At 44.6% G+C, this 17,857-nt stretch overlaps 1 protein-coding gene across 1 annotated transcript in view; it reads right to left on the bottom strand.

The window, feature by feature from the left end:
* Lmtk2 (lemur tyrosine kinase 2) overlaps window positions 1-17,857 on the bottom strand; it is an 87,306-nt gene that overhangs the window by 66,266 nt on the left and 3,183 nt on the right. The window contains exons 2-4 of the mRNA XM_045142803.1: window positions 12,532-12,656; window positions 7,857-8,001; window positions 1,213-1,286 (exon numbers count right to left, since the gene is read on the bottom strand). Of these exons, the coding sequence (XP_044998738.1) occupies window positions 1,213-1,286; window positions 7,857-8,001; window positions 12,532-12,656 (344 nt within the window). The remainder of the gene's footprint in view (window positions 1-1,212; window positions 1,287-7,856; window positions 8,002-12,531; window positions 12,657-17,857) is intronic.

Raw genomic sequence — 17,857 nt, 5'->3', positions numbered from 1 at the left:
TTGATAGTAAGAGGGAGAGAGGGAGAGAAAGAATGGGCGCGCCAGGGCCTCTAGCCACTGCAAACAAACTCCAGATACATGTCCCCCCCACCCTTGTGTACTTGGCTTATGTGGGACCTAGGGAATTGAACCTGGGTCCTTTGGCTTTGCAGGCAAGCACCTTAACTCCTAATCCATCCCTCCAGTGGCCCCCTTTTTTTGGAAACAGGGTCTCACATAGCCCAGGCTGGTTTTAAACAGCTGATCCTCCTGCCTCAGCCTTCCAAGTGCTAGAATTATAAACATGCGCCACCACACATGATGACCTTTCCATACTTTTTCCTTTGACTGCTAAATGTCTTTCTTACACTCTAGCAACCATTCCCATGGATCTAGACCTAGCTAATACTTATCTAACTTTCAAAAACCTGAATTGATTTCTGCTTCCTCAGCAAACCCCTTATTCCTACAATTTAACCCTACAAAGGGCAAATTTGCCTGCAAATCCATAACGCACCCCCCCACACTGTCTCCCCTGCTACAGGCCCTCCTCAGCCCTTATCACCGTCCCTTGCCCCTCTCTGAAACACATTAGCTAGGCCAAACCTCAGTGCTTTTGAATCCATCTACCAGCCTATGACAAGCACCAAAAGAGAACCCCCCCCCACAGTAACTGATGCTCTAATTAAAAAAAAATTTATTGACTGAGTTGTGTGTGCGTGCATGTGTGCACACTATGGCACACGTGGAGGTCAGAGGACAACTTCAAGATATCTGCACTCTGCCTTCTTTGAGACAGGGTCTCTTGCTACAGTCAAACTGGCTCCTTCTCCTACTGTTGAAGGCTCATTGGGATCACAAACAGATGTACCACTTTGCATCTGGCTTTCCATGGGTAGTGGGGAAATAAACCCAAGCCAATAGGCTTTTCAAGCCACTCTGTGTGAGCCTTCTCTGCGGCCTCTGATCCACTCACTTTAAAATTTGTGCAGTTCCTCAATACTGGCCACCAACCCCTAGCTGACCTACTTTCCCATAAAGTGGCATAAAGAAGGTATAAATAAAACCTTCTCCAGTTCAAACTTCCAACCACCTTTTCCCTGTCCCCCAGCCCCTTTTCAAAGAAATTGGCCTCTCCACTGAAAGAACACCAGAAACAAGCTTCCTCATTTTATACCATTAAGTGCACCTGCACCTATAAACAGGGAAAAATGTGAAAGTAAAAACCTTTACCTTTCCAAACCAGCCACTTCCAATCTCCTGTATATAGTTTAGACTATGGCGGGCAACTTGAGACTTCAAGCCTTCTGTTAAAAAAAAGAAAATTGAAAATATAAATACTAAATACATAACCTATAAAGTACAATCATTAATGCATTTGCTAATAAAGGTTACAACAAATATAGAAAGCACTTCTTTCAAACTAGTAAGTTTCAACATTAACCACATATATATATGTTTATATACATATGACCCTATTTTAATAATTTGTACTGTTGCATTTTTTTGTTTTGTTTTTCCTGATTCAGTAACTCTACTGTGGGGATGCAACCAAGCAGACCAATGTGGACATGCTGGGAGTCCCAGGAAAGAGAAGAAACTATTAGAGAACACAATGGTGGAAAATGCCAGATCTGCTAAGGACATGAATCTACATATCCAAAATGTTCAACAAAATCTTAAGAGCAGAAACCCCAAGGAGATTCACACCAAGACGCATTCCAATGCAACTGCAAAAGCCCGGAGAAAGTAGGCAAGGCAGAGAGACAGAAACGACTCATCATGTACACAAGATCCTCAATAAGACCCAACTAATTAGTCACGAGAGGCCAGAGCAATGCACTAACAGATAAAGAGCTTTGGGAAGAGATCTGAGCACTAAGACTTCTCTATCTGGCAAAACCACGCTTAAAAAATGAAGGAGAAATAAAGACATGTTAGATAAGGGTTTAGGAATTTGCTGCCAATATGGGTGTTCCACAGTAAACATTCATGGGAGTGCTTCATGAAATACGAAGGTAGTCAACAATTACTCAGCCATACAAAGAAATGAAGGTCTCCAGTAAATAGAACTAAACAGGTTAAGTGCAAAAGCCAATGTCATTGTGCTATTGACATATAGCTAACTCCTCTTTTTATTTCCTATGATTTAAAATATGAACACATTAAGCCGAGCGTATGGCGTAGGCCTTTAATCCCAGCACCTGAGAGGCAGGAGGAACACTGTGAGTTCGAGGCCACCCTGAGACTACATAGTGAATTCTAGGTCAACCTGAGCTAGAGTGAGACCTTAACTCGAAAACCCAAAATTAATTAATTAATTTTAAAAAATATGAACACATTAAAATTATGTATTTATATCAATAGAAATTTACAAAATGTATAAAGATGTAATTTGTGACAATTTTAAATGAAGGAATGAGCTGTACATTGACATTAAATCAATTCAAACTAACTATCATAAATTTAAGATGTTGGTCAAATTTTTATTATAGTCACCTCTTCAAAACACATAAAAAAATTCAAAAGAGATTAAGAAGGAAGAAAATTGAACATTAAAATATTAATGATAGTTCCTATCCAAATTTCAATGGCTTGTTCTGCTGGAATGGGAAAGGAAATCATAAAAAACACTGGGAAATACAAGGGATCTCTAATACTCAAAACAGACCAAGTTAGAGGACAAATACTTCCCCTTTTCAAAAATTACCACAAAACTAAAGCTACAGTGATCAAAACAGTGTGGCACTCACAAAAACAGGACTATTTCTCAGTGGGATACACCTGAATGTCCAGAAGTAAATGTAAACAAATATGAAGAACAAATACCATTTCCAAATGGGTGCCAAGGCAGTTCAATGAGGACACTGCCCCAGGACAGCTAAATAATCAGCATACTAACGAATTAAACTAAAATCTTACCCTTGGACACAGTGCTTGCACGAAGCTCCAGGTTTGATCCCCAGCACTACTTAAAACTACGTGTGGAAGCACATACCTGTAGTCCCAGCACTCTGGAGGTTGAAGTGGAGGCAGAAGGATCAAAAAACAAATTTAAAACCTGAAGCTGGGCTGGAGAGATGGCTTAGCGGTTAAGAGTTTACCTGAGAAACCAAAGGACCCAGGTTTGATTCCCTAGGACCCACATAAGCTATATGCACAAGGGACACATGCATGTGGAATTCATTTGCAGTGGCTGGAGGTCCTAGTGTGTCTCTCTCCTTCTCTTTCTCTACTTCCAAATAAATTTTAAAAAAAAAACCAAACTGAAGCTATAAAACTCATAGAAGATGTGGAATAAATTTTTAGGATATTGGATCTGGGAATCATTCTTTCAGTACAAAACCAAAAATATAAGCAAGAGAAGAAGAAAAAAGAAGACAAGCTGGATTTCATCAGTTAACAACTTTTATGCTTCAAAGGAAACTGTAATGACCGAGAAAGGCTACCAAATGTGAGAAAAATCTGTGCAAATCATATGTTATGATGAAGCTATGAGCACTAAGACAGGAGCACTGGAGAAGAACAGATGAGCCCAGAAGAAACCCACAGAGCAGGAAACACAGAGCACTAAAGGCCAATGAATGAACAAAGCTGAGCCTCCCCCCCCCCACCCCACAAACACAATCTAGACAGAAGACCAAAGCTAGATGCCAACACTTAAAAACCGACCCCGGGTGGGTTATAGATTTAATGTGAATGCAAAACCTTAAAAAAATAAATAAATAAAAAGCTGAGCTGGGGGTGGTGGCACACACCTTAATCCCAGCACTCATGAGACAAAGGTAGATGGATTGCTAGGCGTTTGAGGCCAGGCAGAGACTACATAGTGAATTACAGGTCAGCCTGGGCTACAGTGAGACCCTACCTTGAAAAACAAAACCAGGAAAAAAAAAAGTGGGCTGGAGAGATGGCTTAGCTTGCTTACAAGGTCTCATGGCCTGGTTTTGATGGCCCAGTACCCATATAAAATCACATGCACAAAGTAGTGTATATGTCTGGAATTTGCTATGGCAGGAGGCCCTGGCACAACCGCTCATACATATTCTCTTTTTTTACCTTTTTGGTTTTTCGAGGTAGGGTCTCACTCTAGCCCAGGCTAGAGTGAGAATTCACTATGTAGTCTCAGGGTATCCTCGAACTCATGGTGATTCTCCTGCCTCTGCCTCCCAAGTGCTGCAGGGATTAAAGGCATGTGCCACCTCACCCAGCAAATACTTTTTTAAAAAAACCATGAAAAGTAAGGCCGAGGTAGAGATGGATAGCATGCAGGAGGCTCTGGTTTGGATCCTCAGCACCATTTAAAAAAAAAAAAAAGTTATTTGGTGACAGAATACAGATTAAATACAAAAAAATCCACCCTTCACCCCCGCCAGGAACAAAAATCCGGAGCTAGATGTAATGGTTCACACCTTTAATCCCAGTCCTCTGCAGCTATGGTAGGAGGATCACCTCATTGAGTTCCAGGCCAGCCTGGGCTAAAGTGAGACCTTGCCTCAAAAAAATAGCAAACAAAAAACTATTAAATGTTGACTTCTAGTAAAAAGGAAGTTAAATAGGCTATATTAAAGGCAAGAAAGCTGGGCATGGAGATGCATGCCTGTGAAGCCAATACCAGGGAGGAAGAGGCAGGAGAGGTCAAGGCCATCTTCAGCTGCAAAGTAAGTTTGAGGCCATCTGAGCTACCTGAGCATCTGTCTCAAAACAAAAAACTAAAAGTAGGGGTGGGGAGTGTTTAACCACTGGGCCATCTCCCCGGCCAAAGCCTGCTGGCCCACGTTTAATTCCCTAGTAACCACATAAAGTCAGATGCACAAAGTGGCAGATCTGTCTGGAGTTTGCACCAGCAGCAAGAGGCCCTAATGCATCCATTCAAATAAATATTTCTTAAAAAAAAAAATTTAAACCTAAAAATGAAATAAATACAGGGGTTGGGGAGATGACTAGGTAAATAAAGTGCTTGCTCTGCAAGCATGGGGACCGGAGTTCGGATCCCATCACTACCTTTCATCCCAGCACGTGAGAGGCGGAGACCAGGGATTCTCTCCACCATGTGCTCCTACTTAGACTGGCTGCATCAGCATGACCTGGGTACAAGTAAGAGATCCTGCCTTAGTACAATAAGGTAGAGAGCAGTGATCAAAGAAGACTCCCAATATCAACCTCTGGCCTCCACATGCATGTGCACACAAATAAAATAAAGTCAGGAAACCTGCTCATGGAAATCCTCTTCCTGTGCATGCAATTGAATTTTTTAGTGTGATATTTGAGTACCTTGTATGTTTTTAGTGGTCACCATGGAGATTACAGTGTGATTGTTATTTTATGTTTCAGATAACTATGCTTTCTTTGATACTCTAGATCTAGTGGCAAGCATGGACAGGACTCAGATCATAGGATGATTAAAATCCTGGTAGTATTCTAAACAGAGAAACTTAGAATGACTTCTTCCTTTTAAGAGAGGCTTCAGAATAGGAGGATTCAGGAAAGCACAGAGAGCATATGCACACACAAATTAGGATGGTTGCCTGGCTCACTGTAATTTCTCTTATGCCCAAGTCTGTCTGTGCTCGTGTGTTTGTGTTATGTATGTATATGTGGTGTGTGTGTATGTACAATGGACACACAGATGCGGGCACTGCGTAGGCACAATGTCGTGTGTGTGTGTGTGTGTGTGTGTGTGTGTGTGCATTGTATGCACAAATGCAGCTACTTCACGGGTACAATGCAAAGGACAGCAAGAAGTGTCACCCACGTTCTTGCTTTAAGATGGAATTTCTCATTAAACCTAGAACTACTGTTTTCTTGTGTCAGACTGGTAGACCAGCAAGCCCCAGCAATTCTCTAGTCAGAACTGTAGTTACAGCCTTGCCCCGCTTTTCAGGTGGGTTCTGGGAATAGAACTAAGACAGTCTCATGGTCCCATACTTGCATGGCAAGTTCTCTTATCCACTCAGCCATTTCCTTAGCCTCCATCCCAGTAGTGTTTGAAGGGAACCTGTGGTCTCTTATCAGTCCCTGCTTTCCTGCTAGGCAATGGCTCTTACATGTGGCTTAGTTTAAGCCATCCAGAATGCCTCCATGAAAGCTACAAGGGCATGGAACTGGAATTACACTCCCTACTGAAGAAGTGGCCCACCTGAGACACAGGAAGTGAGCAAAGAACGCCACACACTGACCAAGCTCAAGGTTCTAGCTCCTGCTGTCCCCCAAGATCATGCTCACACCCACTCTTCCCACAGTCTTTTTTCTACCAATGCTCATGTGAGCTAGGGTTCTACTACTTGATACTAACACAGATGGAGTAGCCTGTTTCTCAGGCTTCAACTATCCCAAACATGCAATGGACTCCTTTCAAACACTATTTTGGTTAAAGTAAGGGTATTATTGCTTACAGAAATTAGGGCTATATATTAAAAAAAAAAAAAGCTGGGTGTGGTGGCACACACCTTTAATCCCAGCACTTGAGAGGCAGAGGCAAGGGGAGTGCCGTGAGTTCGAGGACACCCTGAGACTACACAGTGAATTTCAGGTCAGCCTGGGCTAAAGTGAAACCCTATCTCAAAAAACCAAAAGGAAAAAAAGAAAAGGTTATATATTGCAAAATCTACAAATATTAAGCATACTTTAGTTTACAAATACTTTATATAAAGTTCCCTAGGTTTTATCTTACTTTTTCTTTCTTCTTCTTCTTTTTTTTTTTTTTTTGGTTTTTCGAGGTAGGGTATCACTTTAGCCCAGGTTGACCTGGAATTCACTATGTAGTTTCAGGGTGGCCTCGAACTCTCAGCCATCCTCCTACATCTGCCTCCCAAGTGCTGGGATTAGAGGCATGCACCACCATGCCTAGCACTTATTTTTTTTTTAGTATTTTATTTTTATTTATTTGTTTGATAGAGACAGACATAGAGAATGGGCACACCAAGGCCTCCAGCCACTGCAAACAAACTCCAGACGCATGCACCACCTTGTGTACTTGGCTTACATGGGTCCTAGGGAATCGAACTGAGGTCCTTTGGCTTTGTAGCCAAGTGCCTTAACGGCTAAGCCACCTCTACAGCCCCATCTTACTTTTTCAGTCATTGTATATGGGCAGGAGGATAACCTGGACTTACACTGTCTTCAACATACCCCACAGGGCACATGGTTGTCAACAAAAGCAGGCTTAGCTCCAAAAAAAAGACAAATAGCCTTCTTTTTCTAGTCTTGGAAAAACCTTATTTTTTTGTCCCACAGTAGCTATTTTTGATTTTACAGCAGGAAGTGAACTAGTATCTAGTCTAACTTCTCTATCTTAGGAGGCTTATGAAAAGCAAATTTGATTCCAGTGTCTGAAGATGGCCTCCACGCCCAGGCAGTAAAGATAAGTCAGTGATGTCCACAAACCAAGACAAGCACTGTCCAGAACTAGACACCAGAAGTCAGCAGCTAAACGACAGCCCAGGAGCCGCTGCCGGTTTTGAGGAAGGCTGGTTTTTCTGAGATAATCTCACGTGGCCCAGGTCGGCTGCCACATAGCTGAGGGTGTTCTGTAACTCCTGACCCTGGAACTACAGACACAGCCACCACGGCTGGTGCCTGTGGCATTGGGGTGAACCTCAGGGCTTCATACATGCTAGGTAAGTACTCTACCAACAAAGCAGCATCCACAGCCCTAGAAGCCCCACTTGAGCCTTCAATTTCAATCATCAGGGAAGCTAGTTTTATTCTTATGGCAGATCCAGAAGCCAACAAGAAACAGAATGCAGTAGCCCCGGCCATCCTGTGCAGCAACACCAGGAGCAGAAGGAAGAGAAATAACTGAGGAGCAGAGAGATGGGCGGCCCATCACCTCCTCCCAGTGAAGCTTCCACTGAAACAAGGCTGAGAGTGCTTACCCACAGAAGGCTGGGACTGAGACAGAGCTGGAAGGGAAATGCTGGGTACGCAGAGCGTGAAGACCTCTGCTGGAGACTGGACAGAGGGTGTGTCTTCTGCTGGTGGTGTGAAGTCTAGCTCATCATCAAAATTATCTTCAAATTCCTGAAATCAAAGGAAGCAAACATGAAAAGACAATTACTAACATTTAAGAGAGGAATGCTTATCCACTCATTTGGAACAGTCTGTTAAAATTTCTCCCATCAAGAAAAAAACCTAGCCAGGCGTGGTGGCGCAGGCCTTTAATCCCAGCACTCGGGAGGCAGAGGTAGGAGGATTGCCGTGAGTTCGAGGCCACCCTGGGACTACATAGTGAATTCCAGGTCAGCCTGGACTAGAGTGAGACCCTACTTTGAAAAAAAAAATTTTTTTTTTGTCTTGTTTGACTTTCAGCTTTAAAAAATTTGTGTGTGTGTGTGCATGTACACACACATGGGTGTGCCAGTGCCTCTTGCTGCTGTAGTTAACTCCAGATGCACGTGCTCTTTTTTGTGTCAGGCTTAACTTTTAACTTGGGTGCTGGGGAATTGAATGTGGGCCAGCAGGCTTTACCAGCACTTGCCTTTAACCACTGAACGTCTCCCCAGCCCTGGTTTCTGATTATATGAGACAGGGTCTCACATTTTGCAGGTTGCAGATTATAGGTGTGTATCACACACTTGGCACTATAATAAATAAATTACATGTATTTTATATGTAACTTTTAAAGCTGATAGTTCAAATTACAAATTTTTCTAAAATGACTACAGAACTTAACATGGAAATACTCTTTCAGCCTTTTGAACTATTAATTCTTTTACTTTCACAAATCTCTTTGCATACTAGGTCAAAAGTTAATTTTGGGTTGGATGTGGTGGCATACACCTTTAATCTCAGCACTCGGGAGGCAGAGATAAGAGGATTGCCATGAGTTCAAGGCCACCCTGAGACTACAAAATGAACTAATTCCAGGTCAGCCTGGGCTACAGTGAGACCCTGCCTTTAAAAAACAAAACAAAAAAGTTAATTTTATTTTGAAATTGTACATTCATTTCTAATGGCAATGTGATTTTTAAGAACAGTTAAACTCAAAACATTTTTGCAAGTCCTACTTCTCTGTAAAATTTAAAAATGAAGGGCTGGAGCGATGGCTCAGCTGTTCAGTATAATTTCTACAAGCAAGAGGGCTCGAGGAAGCTGGCTGATGGCTCTGTGGCTCAAGTTTGAATGTCTGCATCTCACATAACGGCTGGGTGTTGCCACACCTACCTGTGACCTTACCCCTGTGGAGAGCAGAGACTAGAGAATTGCTGGGGCTCCTGTATGGCAAGCCCTGGCATGCCAATTACATATATGTGCACATGCATGCACACATGAAAATAATTTTTTTTTAAGTAAAAAGAGGGTTAAGGATATAGCTTAGTTTGCCTGGCATGTGTGAAGCCTTGGGTTCCACCTCAAGTACCACAAAAATAAAACAAAACAACAAAAAACCCTAAGGAAATGTTTTTTTCAGGCTGCGGCAATCTTAAGGGGCTGTGCTGGGCCGAAATCTATCCTGACCCTCTGCTCTGAGCCTTCCTGTCCCCATTCCTGCATGCCGGTGTCACCGGGTGCCAGGTTAATTTAACAGAGGTATGAATTACCAAGTGGGTCATTCCTTCAGATGACCTCCGAGGACACCGTAAAAGCAGCTGCAAAGTCGGGGGACACGAGCTTGGTTCTCCTGCTATCACCTTTTCATTGCCCTTTTCTAGCACCCTCCTTTAGCCACCCCTTGCCCAATACAAGAAAAACTCAAAGTGTGACGACAGATTACTCTGACAGATTTTTTTTTTTTTTTTTTTTTTTTGAGGTAGGGTCTCACCCTAGCTCAGGCTGAGCTAGAATTCACTATGAAATCTTCAGGGTGGCCTCGAACTCATGGTGATCCTCCTACCTCTGCCTCCTGAGTGCTGGGATTAAAGGCGTGTGCCATCACACCCGGCTCTGACACAGGTTTTTATATGCATTTGAGAAGACATTATTTTCATATAAGCCATACGTGCTCTTGATGCATTAAACGTCATTGCTCGTATGAGAGAAGCAAGAGAAAATGAAGTGCTCTAACTTCAATCAGTGACGGGTTCTGAACAGAAGAACCTGTTCAAAGCTGGGTATGATGGCACACGCCTATAATCCCAGCACTTGGGCGGTGAAAACAGGAGGATCTTAAATTCAAGGCCAGCCTAAGCTACGCAGTGAAGTCCAGGCCAGACTGGGCTGCATGTCAAAGACTGTCTCAAGAGGAAGAAGAGGAAGAGAAAGAGGAGGAGGAGGAGAAGATTGCTTAGTTTTTCTTTTGGACATTACCTAAAAATGTTATTCAAAACTCGGCAGCAACATGACAAACCATTAGATGTACCAGTAGATGACCCTAAGGACTCAAAGATAAAAAAAAGTACTCAAAGAGGCTGGGTGTGATGGCACACACCTTTCATCCCAGCGCTTGGGAGGCAGAGGTAGGTGGATCACCATGAGTTCGAGGCCACCCTGAGACTAGTGAATTGCGGGTCAGCCTGAGCTAGAGAGAGACCCTACCTCGAAAAACACAAACAAACAAAACAAACAAAGCCAGAAGCTGTAATCTCTGTATGCCTCCAGCAAGACGGGGAATTTCCTGGACATCTGCAGACTACCTAGCATGGAGAACGGAGCAGAGAATTAAGAGACCCTGCCTCAAAAGAGGTGGAAGAGCAACCCCGAGTTGTCATCTGACCGCCAAACACTCATCAATAAACACGCACCAAATAAATAAAAAGCATGTTAAGAAAAATTCAAAGATATGACAGGGTAAGAACAACAAAATAATAAACTAAGGTCAGTCTCTCACTTCAAGTTATGCCAGTGGCTACCTGGACGTACATGGGTGGGTCACTCTAGCAAAGACCACAGCTTCCTGGTCTGCAAAGTGTCTTTCTTGGGGTCACCAAAACTGCAGAGCTGCAAGTCAGAGGAGGCCAGCCCATCAGAGTAAGCACCCTCAGGCAGTCACAGGCTGGGGCAGAGGGGCACCCTCCACATAGCTCATGACCCTGCATCACAATTCCCTGGCCTGCAGTGGGCACTTAGATACTGAGGCAAATTCCCAGCCTGGAAGCTGCATCACAATGAACTCCTTTCAATGCTCAAAACACTGAAAACAATAGAAGGCAGGAAAGAGGTGTGGAGAAATGTGAGAAGAGGCCAGACTTCAGTATCACCAACAGGGATCAGACTTTTATCTTTGTTCCCAGTAACCAGGTTTCTGTGAAGTCTCTCAGCAAGACTGATGGCCTATGGGACACAAATTCTGTCCCCATAGCTATGGCCCAGTAAGGCAGTCAAGAAGTTCCCATTCAGGTGTGTGTAGAGATGTGGCCCGGCCCCTCCTCCTGGGGTGGGGGTGCTGCGCACATAGCTAGCCACAGGCACCAGCAGCCCACAGCTACAGACCTTCTCCCGCGGCCTCCCCTGTTCCCAGCTTTCAGTGCTGACACAGTACTGGGCCCAGAGGAGGGCGCACCTCCCTCCCTACGTCCTCAGCGTTCTCGCTCACTCCAGGTGCAGAGCGACCGGACACATTAAAAACAGGCAAGTGGCCCTAGGAACTGGGTCCATCAACCCAGGGAAAAGAAGGTTTTGGAGGAAAACTTGTTTGCAAACATGAATCAGTGGCTCTCTGGACTTCCAGGCTAGTCCAGCACAATTGGTGGGATTCACATTAAGGGCTATTTTCTCTGCATGCACGCATGCACTTTTTTGGTGATGCTGGGGATCAAGCCCAGGGCACTGTGCATGCTAGGCAAGTGCTCTACTACTGAGCTGCAGGGTCTCTATGTACCCCCGGCCGGCCTTGAACTTACAATTTTCCTGCTTCAGCCTACCAAGTGCTGAGACCACATTCATGCACCATCACAGCTAGCTCTTTTTAACAAGGCTCTGCAGGACCCTGACATGCCAGCAGGAGTGCAGCAATTTATAGGGCAGGACTCCTGGCTGCTTTGCTGACAGTGTCCACCTGCCACTACAAAGCTAGCCCTGCTGTTAGCCGGCCCTGGCAGGACGTTGCAATGGGCAGTGTTCTTCCTTTGGGGAATCAAAGGTTTCACAATAAACTGGAGGTTTCTGTACTTTTCCTCATGTACAAAATAATGGGGGACTCTCTGCCTTGGTGAGGTAGCAGCCACAAAATGTGCCAGCCTACAGAAACGAAAGAAGCCAAAAACCAGCTTGCACCCGTGACAAGGCCCTACAGCAAGTGAAGCCAATCATGCTTTGCTTCTCGCCTGAACAGAACCTGAGGCCCCCACAGCTAAGTGCTTCCCGGTCAGAGGCTCTAAAGACGGGGCTGTCACAAGACAACCAGTAGGCAAGTCCAAGCGACTTTTGTAAATCAGATTCTAGTGGCAAAAAGCCAGGGCCATTTGTTTACAAAGCATCTATCATTGATGTGGCAATACAATGAGAGTGGAGGGCTGGAAGTGTGACAGAGACTCTGTGGCCCACAGTGCTTGCTATTTACTCAGGCAAGACACATCTACAGGCCTGACTCTTACACAAGTCTGTGACCTACAGCAACTCCGGCGATGGATGCATCAAGTGATGATTTTAAACATCTGGGTCACCTGTGCTCACCTTAAAGTCGATTTCTGGATCTTTACAGCAGGAAACACAGTTTACAATTAATACTATTATTATCATTAAACTGCACACAGACAGGATCACAAACGAGGAGGGAACTTCGGCCACAGGTGCCTCCCCTAGAAAGAGAGAAAAATTACATATTAAAAACATGTACTTCCAAATCAATTTTAATTACTAGGTGTAAATGAGACCAAGGGCTCATGAAGTAATTAATACTCACTGCTCAGGATGAGGCTGACTGACAGCCAGCCAGTCCAGGACAAGAATCTGGCTGCTGTTTTGTGCTTTGTTTTTTAATTTAACTTTTTTTTTTTTTTTTTTAACTTTGAAACAGTCTTAGATTTCGAGAGGAGCTGCAGAGAAAACAGAAAGGTCCCAACATCTTTCACTCGCGTTCAGCCCTTACATTTGCTTGGCACACTTAACCAGGACAAGGATGGCACTGGCATGGCAGGGTCTTCTCCATGATGGTCCTTTCCCCGCCAGTGTCACAGAGACACAGTGCCCCTTCGATCTCACAGTTTCCTGGTCTTAACTCTGACACTTCGGTACTAATCAGTTCTTTGGGGGATGTCCCTCAACCTCAACTTGGACGGCACAAATTGTTCCCAGGGTTACAGTGGCCTAATAGATATTTAAGAAGAATCTAGAACAGCACACATGGACTGGCCAGCCCTTGTCAGAGGCACACAGCTTCTTTTTCGTTTCTTCTTCTTCTTCTTTTTAAGTTTATTTGAGGGTTGGAGGCATGGCTTAGCAGAAGGCACTTACCTGTAAAGCCACAGGACTCAGGTTCGATCTGACGGGGGGGGGGGGGGGGGGGGGGGGCAGGTAGGGGGGAGGGAGAGATAATGGGCGCGCCAGGGCCTCCAGCCCTGCAAATGAACTCCAGACGTGTGCGCCCCCTTGTGCATCTGGCTAACGTGGGTCCTGGGGAGTCGAACCTGGGTCCTTTGGCTTTGCAGGCAAACGACTTAACCACTAAGCCATCCCTCCAGCCCTTTTCCTTTTATTTTTATTTTTTTTCTTTTATTTTTGATTCTTTTTTAATGTACACAAAGAATTTTGATCTTAATCTTCCCAATCCTCTTTTTCTCTAGTACTTCCTGATTTCTGGCATTGTAAGAAGCTCTAAATTTCTATATTCCTACCCTGACTCTTCAATCAGCCACTTCTTCAAGGAGCCCAGGCATGACAAGATCTGCAGCCTGTGGTTTATAGCTCTAAAGGGCTCCTTGAGAAAGGAAGGAAAGAAAATGAACAGCAAACAAGTCTATGCAACAAGTTCCACGGGAACCACGGACCAAGACGGGTTTACTGGGCTCTCACCCTTCCCCCTCAGAGCATAAGGACTTTTACATCTTGTTTTTAGCAGACTTAGTTCTCCAGAAAACATCGTATTCAAATAGGGGTCCTCTGAATTTTTTCTCTGCTAAGTCCCAGCTACTGGGGTTTCGCTATGAAATGAACTTATCCTTTTTTTTTAAAATTTATTTATTTGAGAGCAACAGGCACAGAGAGAAAGACAGATAGAGGGGGAGAGAGAGAATGGGCGCGCCAGGGCTTCCAGCCTCTGCAAACGAACTCCAGACGCGTGCGCCCCCTTGTTCATCTGGCTAACGTGGGACCTGGGGAACCGAGCCTTGAACTGTGGTCCTTAGGCTTCACAGGCAAGCGCTTAACCGCTAAGCCATCTCTCCAGCCCCAAACTTATCCTTTATGTGGAACTTCACTCTACAGACCCCACTAGCCAGGAGTATGCTATGGTAAACCAGGCTGGCCTCAAACTTGCAATGACCCTCCTGCCTCTAACTTCCATGCACTGGGATTTACAGGCATGTGCAGGGAACCCAGCTAAGAAATGTACTTTTCCTCCAAGTCTTCCTTTATTGTAAATTAAGTGGTCACTGTACCAGAGGGGATCAGAGAAAAGTTAATGATACCATCATTTTTTTTCCTTCAGTGAGGCCATGGAAATAAACTAAAGTTGTATGTAATCAAAACACATCCTAAAATAGCTTCGGTGAAGACAAATGGGCCACAGACAGGACCAAGGCCTTTGGTGTAGCCACAGGTCTCCGTAAAAGATGCTAACACCCCATAGTCACTGTGGGGCTCAGGTGCGCTGGCCCAAGCTTCCCCTTGGTCTGTGAGTCAGCAACCATAGTTAGCCAAGGGCTGCCAAGACAGTTACAAAGTCCAGAAGTCAGGAGACTCCACACAATTAATTATCACAGGAAGAAACCTCATGGCTCCAAGCCAACCTGGAGGGAAACCAGTAAAAAAGCAACTTTCCTGAGAGTAAGAATTTCCTAACCAGACACCTCCATACAGCTGGAAAATGAAACAACGTGAGGGCCTGAGCCACTGGGAGAAGACCACAGCTATGAATGGAGGCCTGGAGGCTCTTCCTCTTGCAGTTGAGGATGCTCTCGACCCAGTCTGGTTGGGGCTTCCCCACCACTGGGTTTATTCTTAACTCTGTCTCACCCACAGGACTCACATAATCAAGATCAAGTATGATATGACCCCAGAGGACTACACAGCAAAGTGCTTCATATCCAATATGCTGGCTTAAAAAAAAAAAAAAAAAAAACACTGTCCACTGTTTTAAGATAAGGTCTTGCCATGTAGCCCAGACTGGTTTCAAACTTGTGTGATTCGGTGGCAGGATTACAGGTGTTCACCTCTGTGCTGGGCTTGTACACACTATAACAGCTCTGGATTTCAAGTACATCACATGTGAAACAAGCTGCCTTCACCGATGACAACGCTCCTGTGTTAACGGTACAAGGACAGTTGTGGCTTGTAATTGATTGCATCTGAGATTTGATAAAATAGTCTTATTTCATTCACTAGTCACAACACCCAAAGTAACTAGACCAGCTCCCTGTCACAAGAAAGAAATGACACACCAGAGCCCAAGGCAGACAGCAACAGAGCCAGACTGCGGGCAAGAGTACGGGTTATGTGCCCACCCTCCTGGACGGCAGGGTTCTACCGCCACGTGGTTAATTTCAACACTTACCAAACCCTGGTGAACTTTTTTACCCAAGCCCACCTCTGCTCATCAGGGCAGTCTGGCCTTCTGGGGCATTTCTCCAAACTGCACAAAATCTGGTATTAAATCGTCTTCTCCTCTTTTTTTTTTTCCCCACTTGTAGTTTTTTGTTTTGTTTTCATTCTCATAAAATTGGATCAGGGCTGCTGAAGGCCAGCCCAATTATCTGATTCACAAATCGGTCTTCTGTGAGTCATCAGGCAGACATGAAGAAGCATATGTTAACAGCACTAAGGCCTGCCAGGCTCTGCCCCACCTTCTATGTACTTTGTGTTTTGTTTTGCTTTGCTTTCTTGCAGGGGGCTTGCTTTGGGTCTTCCTAACCCTCCTCAGTGCCTAAGTCCCATGAGGAGATTGATTCATCCATCAGAGCTACAGAGATTTACCAGGCAGCCTCAAGCACAGTTTTAGTTATCACTTTGAAAACTCCCATCTAACCACCATGCATCCGTCCGTCTGTCTGTGCAAGTCACTGTGCTTTTAAATCAACTCTACATACCCATGAAGAAAAAAGTCTCACAAAATGAGGAAATGAGCCACAGGCTGGAAGGTGAGATGGGTTTGCACAAACCACACACAGGAAGTAGATTCTAGAACGAGGAACCACAACTGAAATCCCTAGGCCCCAGTGGTGAAACCAGAAGCGCAGCCCAGAACAGGTTGCTGGTTACAGCTGCAGCAGACTATGGAGACTGTCTTCAGCATTCTCTGTCAGTGCACAAGGAGTCATCTGCTCCAGAAAAACCCTAACAGTGACAGGCATGTCACTGCACACTCAACTCTGACTCCATGCTGAGGAGGAGGGGAGTTAGGGGCTTGAGGTACTCCGTGTACTTCCTCAAGACACTGCTTAAAAACATCGGGCACCTCAGCAGTACACTCTTGAGTTTTCATTTTATAGCCTTCAGAGCACTTAATAGCTATCTAGCACTGGATTTAATAAGCAGAAAATATGAGCAACTCACTGCCACGGGCAGGTAGCTGTTATCTGCTTGAAAGACAGGTAATCTGGGAAGGACAGATTGTCAGTCATGATTCATGGTCAGGAGGATACCTATTAATTTAACCTTTATAAATTGAGCCAATTATCGGATCCTGATGCCCAGAACCTCTAATGGAACCTGGAGCATGTGTAATTAACTGCAGGCTTGCTGGTAAGCCCATTTTAAAGGCCCATGAATAGGAAGAAATTGATAACCAGATCCACTGGGGATGACACAGAGTTGATACCCTAATTTAATTATCATTCTTTCTTCAGTTTCCTGCTGACATACTTTTACAAGGAGAAAATTCCTCATATCCACTAGTTGGTTGGTCAACTGGTAGCTCCTCAAGCCATAGCAAAAGACAGACTAGACACTGCTGTGTTAGTTGTCCAGAGGAATGACAACAGTTTATTCACCCCACATTAGGGCACCAATTGACAGGTCAAAGGATGAGTCCACCCAGGTCTAAATTGCTGAACCAATGATTTACTGAGGTTATTTACAGAAGATGGGCGACTCTCACAGCTATGTCACTGAAAGACCCTGCATGAGTGGCTCCTCTGGAAACTGCTTCCCTCTAGTCCCCTTTCAATTACCTTCCACCTACTAGTATTTGAGCACCTTCCATGACCACATACAGCCAGGACAGAGTTACATGCCAGAGACGCTGGCCTGGTCTTGTTGAAGCTCCTGTCAGTAACCACAGCTGTTCTCATTTCAAGAAGGCATTGGCCACTTCATGCCCAAAGGGCAGTGTTCCATAAAAGATACTTAAATCTTTACTATTTTTTTTTTCCTGGTATATGTATGTGTGTGGTACTCATGTGCATATAGGCACAGGTGCATGTGTGTGGAGGCCTGGTCAACACCAAGTATATTCCTCAATTGCTCACCATCTTATTTGTTGAGACATGGTCTCTTCACCATAAATCACCAATGTGAATAGCAGCCAGGTAAGGGGAGGTGGAGACAGGTGGATACAGAAAAGCTCCAAGGCCAGCCAATCTGACATCCCTTTGCAGCTGCATGAGACCTTGCCTCTGGACCCCAAATGCCTGCATTTCCTATCACAGGACTGATCACCATGCCTTAAATGCCCAAATACTCCCCTCTAGTCAAACGGGATAAAGGACTAGGTTTAGATTCATCACTGACTCCCCGGAGTCCAGGTCAGGACAAAAGGGACAGCTACTGAAGGATTAAGCAAGGAAAGGAAGAGGACAGGAGGGAGGCCAACTCCAGACAATCTACTAACCAGTTAACAAAATAA

The sequence above is a fragment of the Jaculus jaculus genome, chromosome 2 (assembly GCF_020740685.1).
Source record: "Jaculus jaculus isolate mJacJac1 chromosome 2, mJacJac1.mat.Y.cur, whole genome shotgun sequence".
Taxonomy (NCBI): domain Eukaryota; kingdom Metazoa; phylum Chordata; class Mammalia; order Rodentia; family Dipodidae; genus Jaculus; species Jaculus jaculus.
Note: the sequence above shows the minus strand (reverse complement) of the source record. Positions and strands in the feature narration are given on the sequence as shown.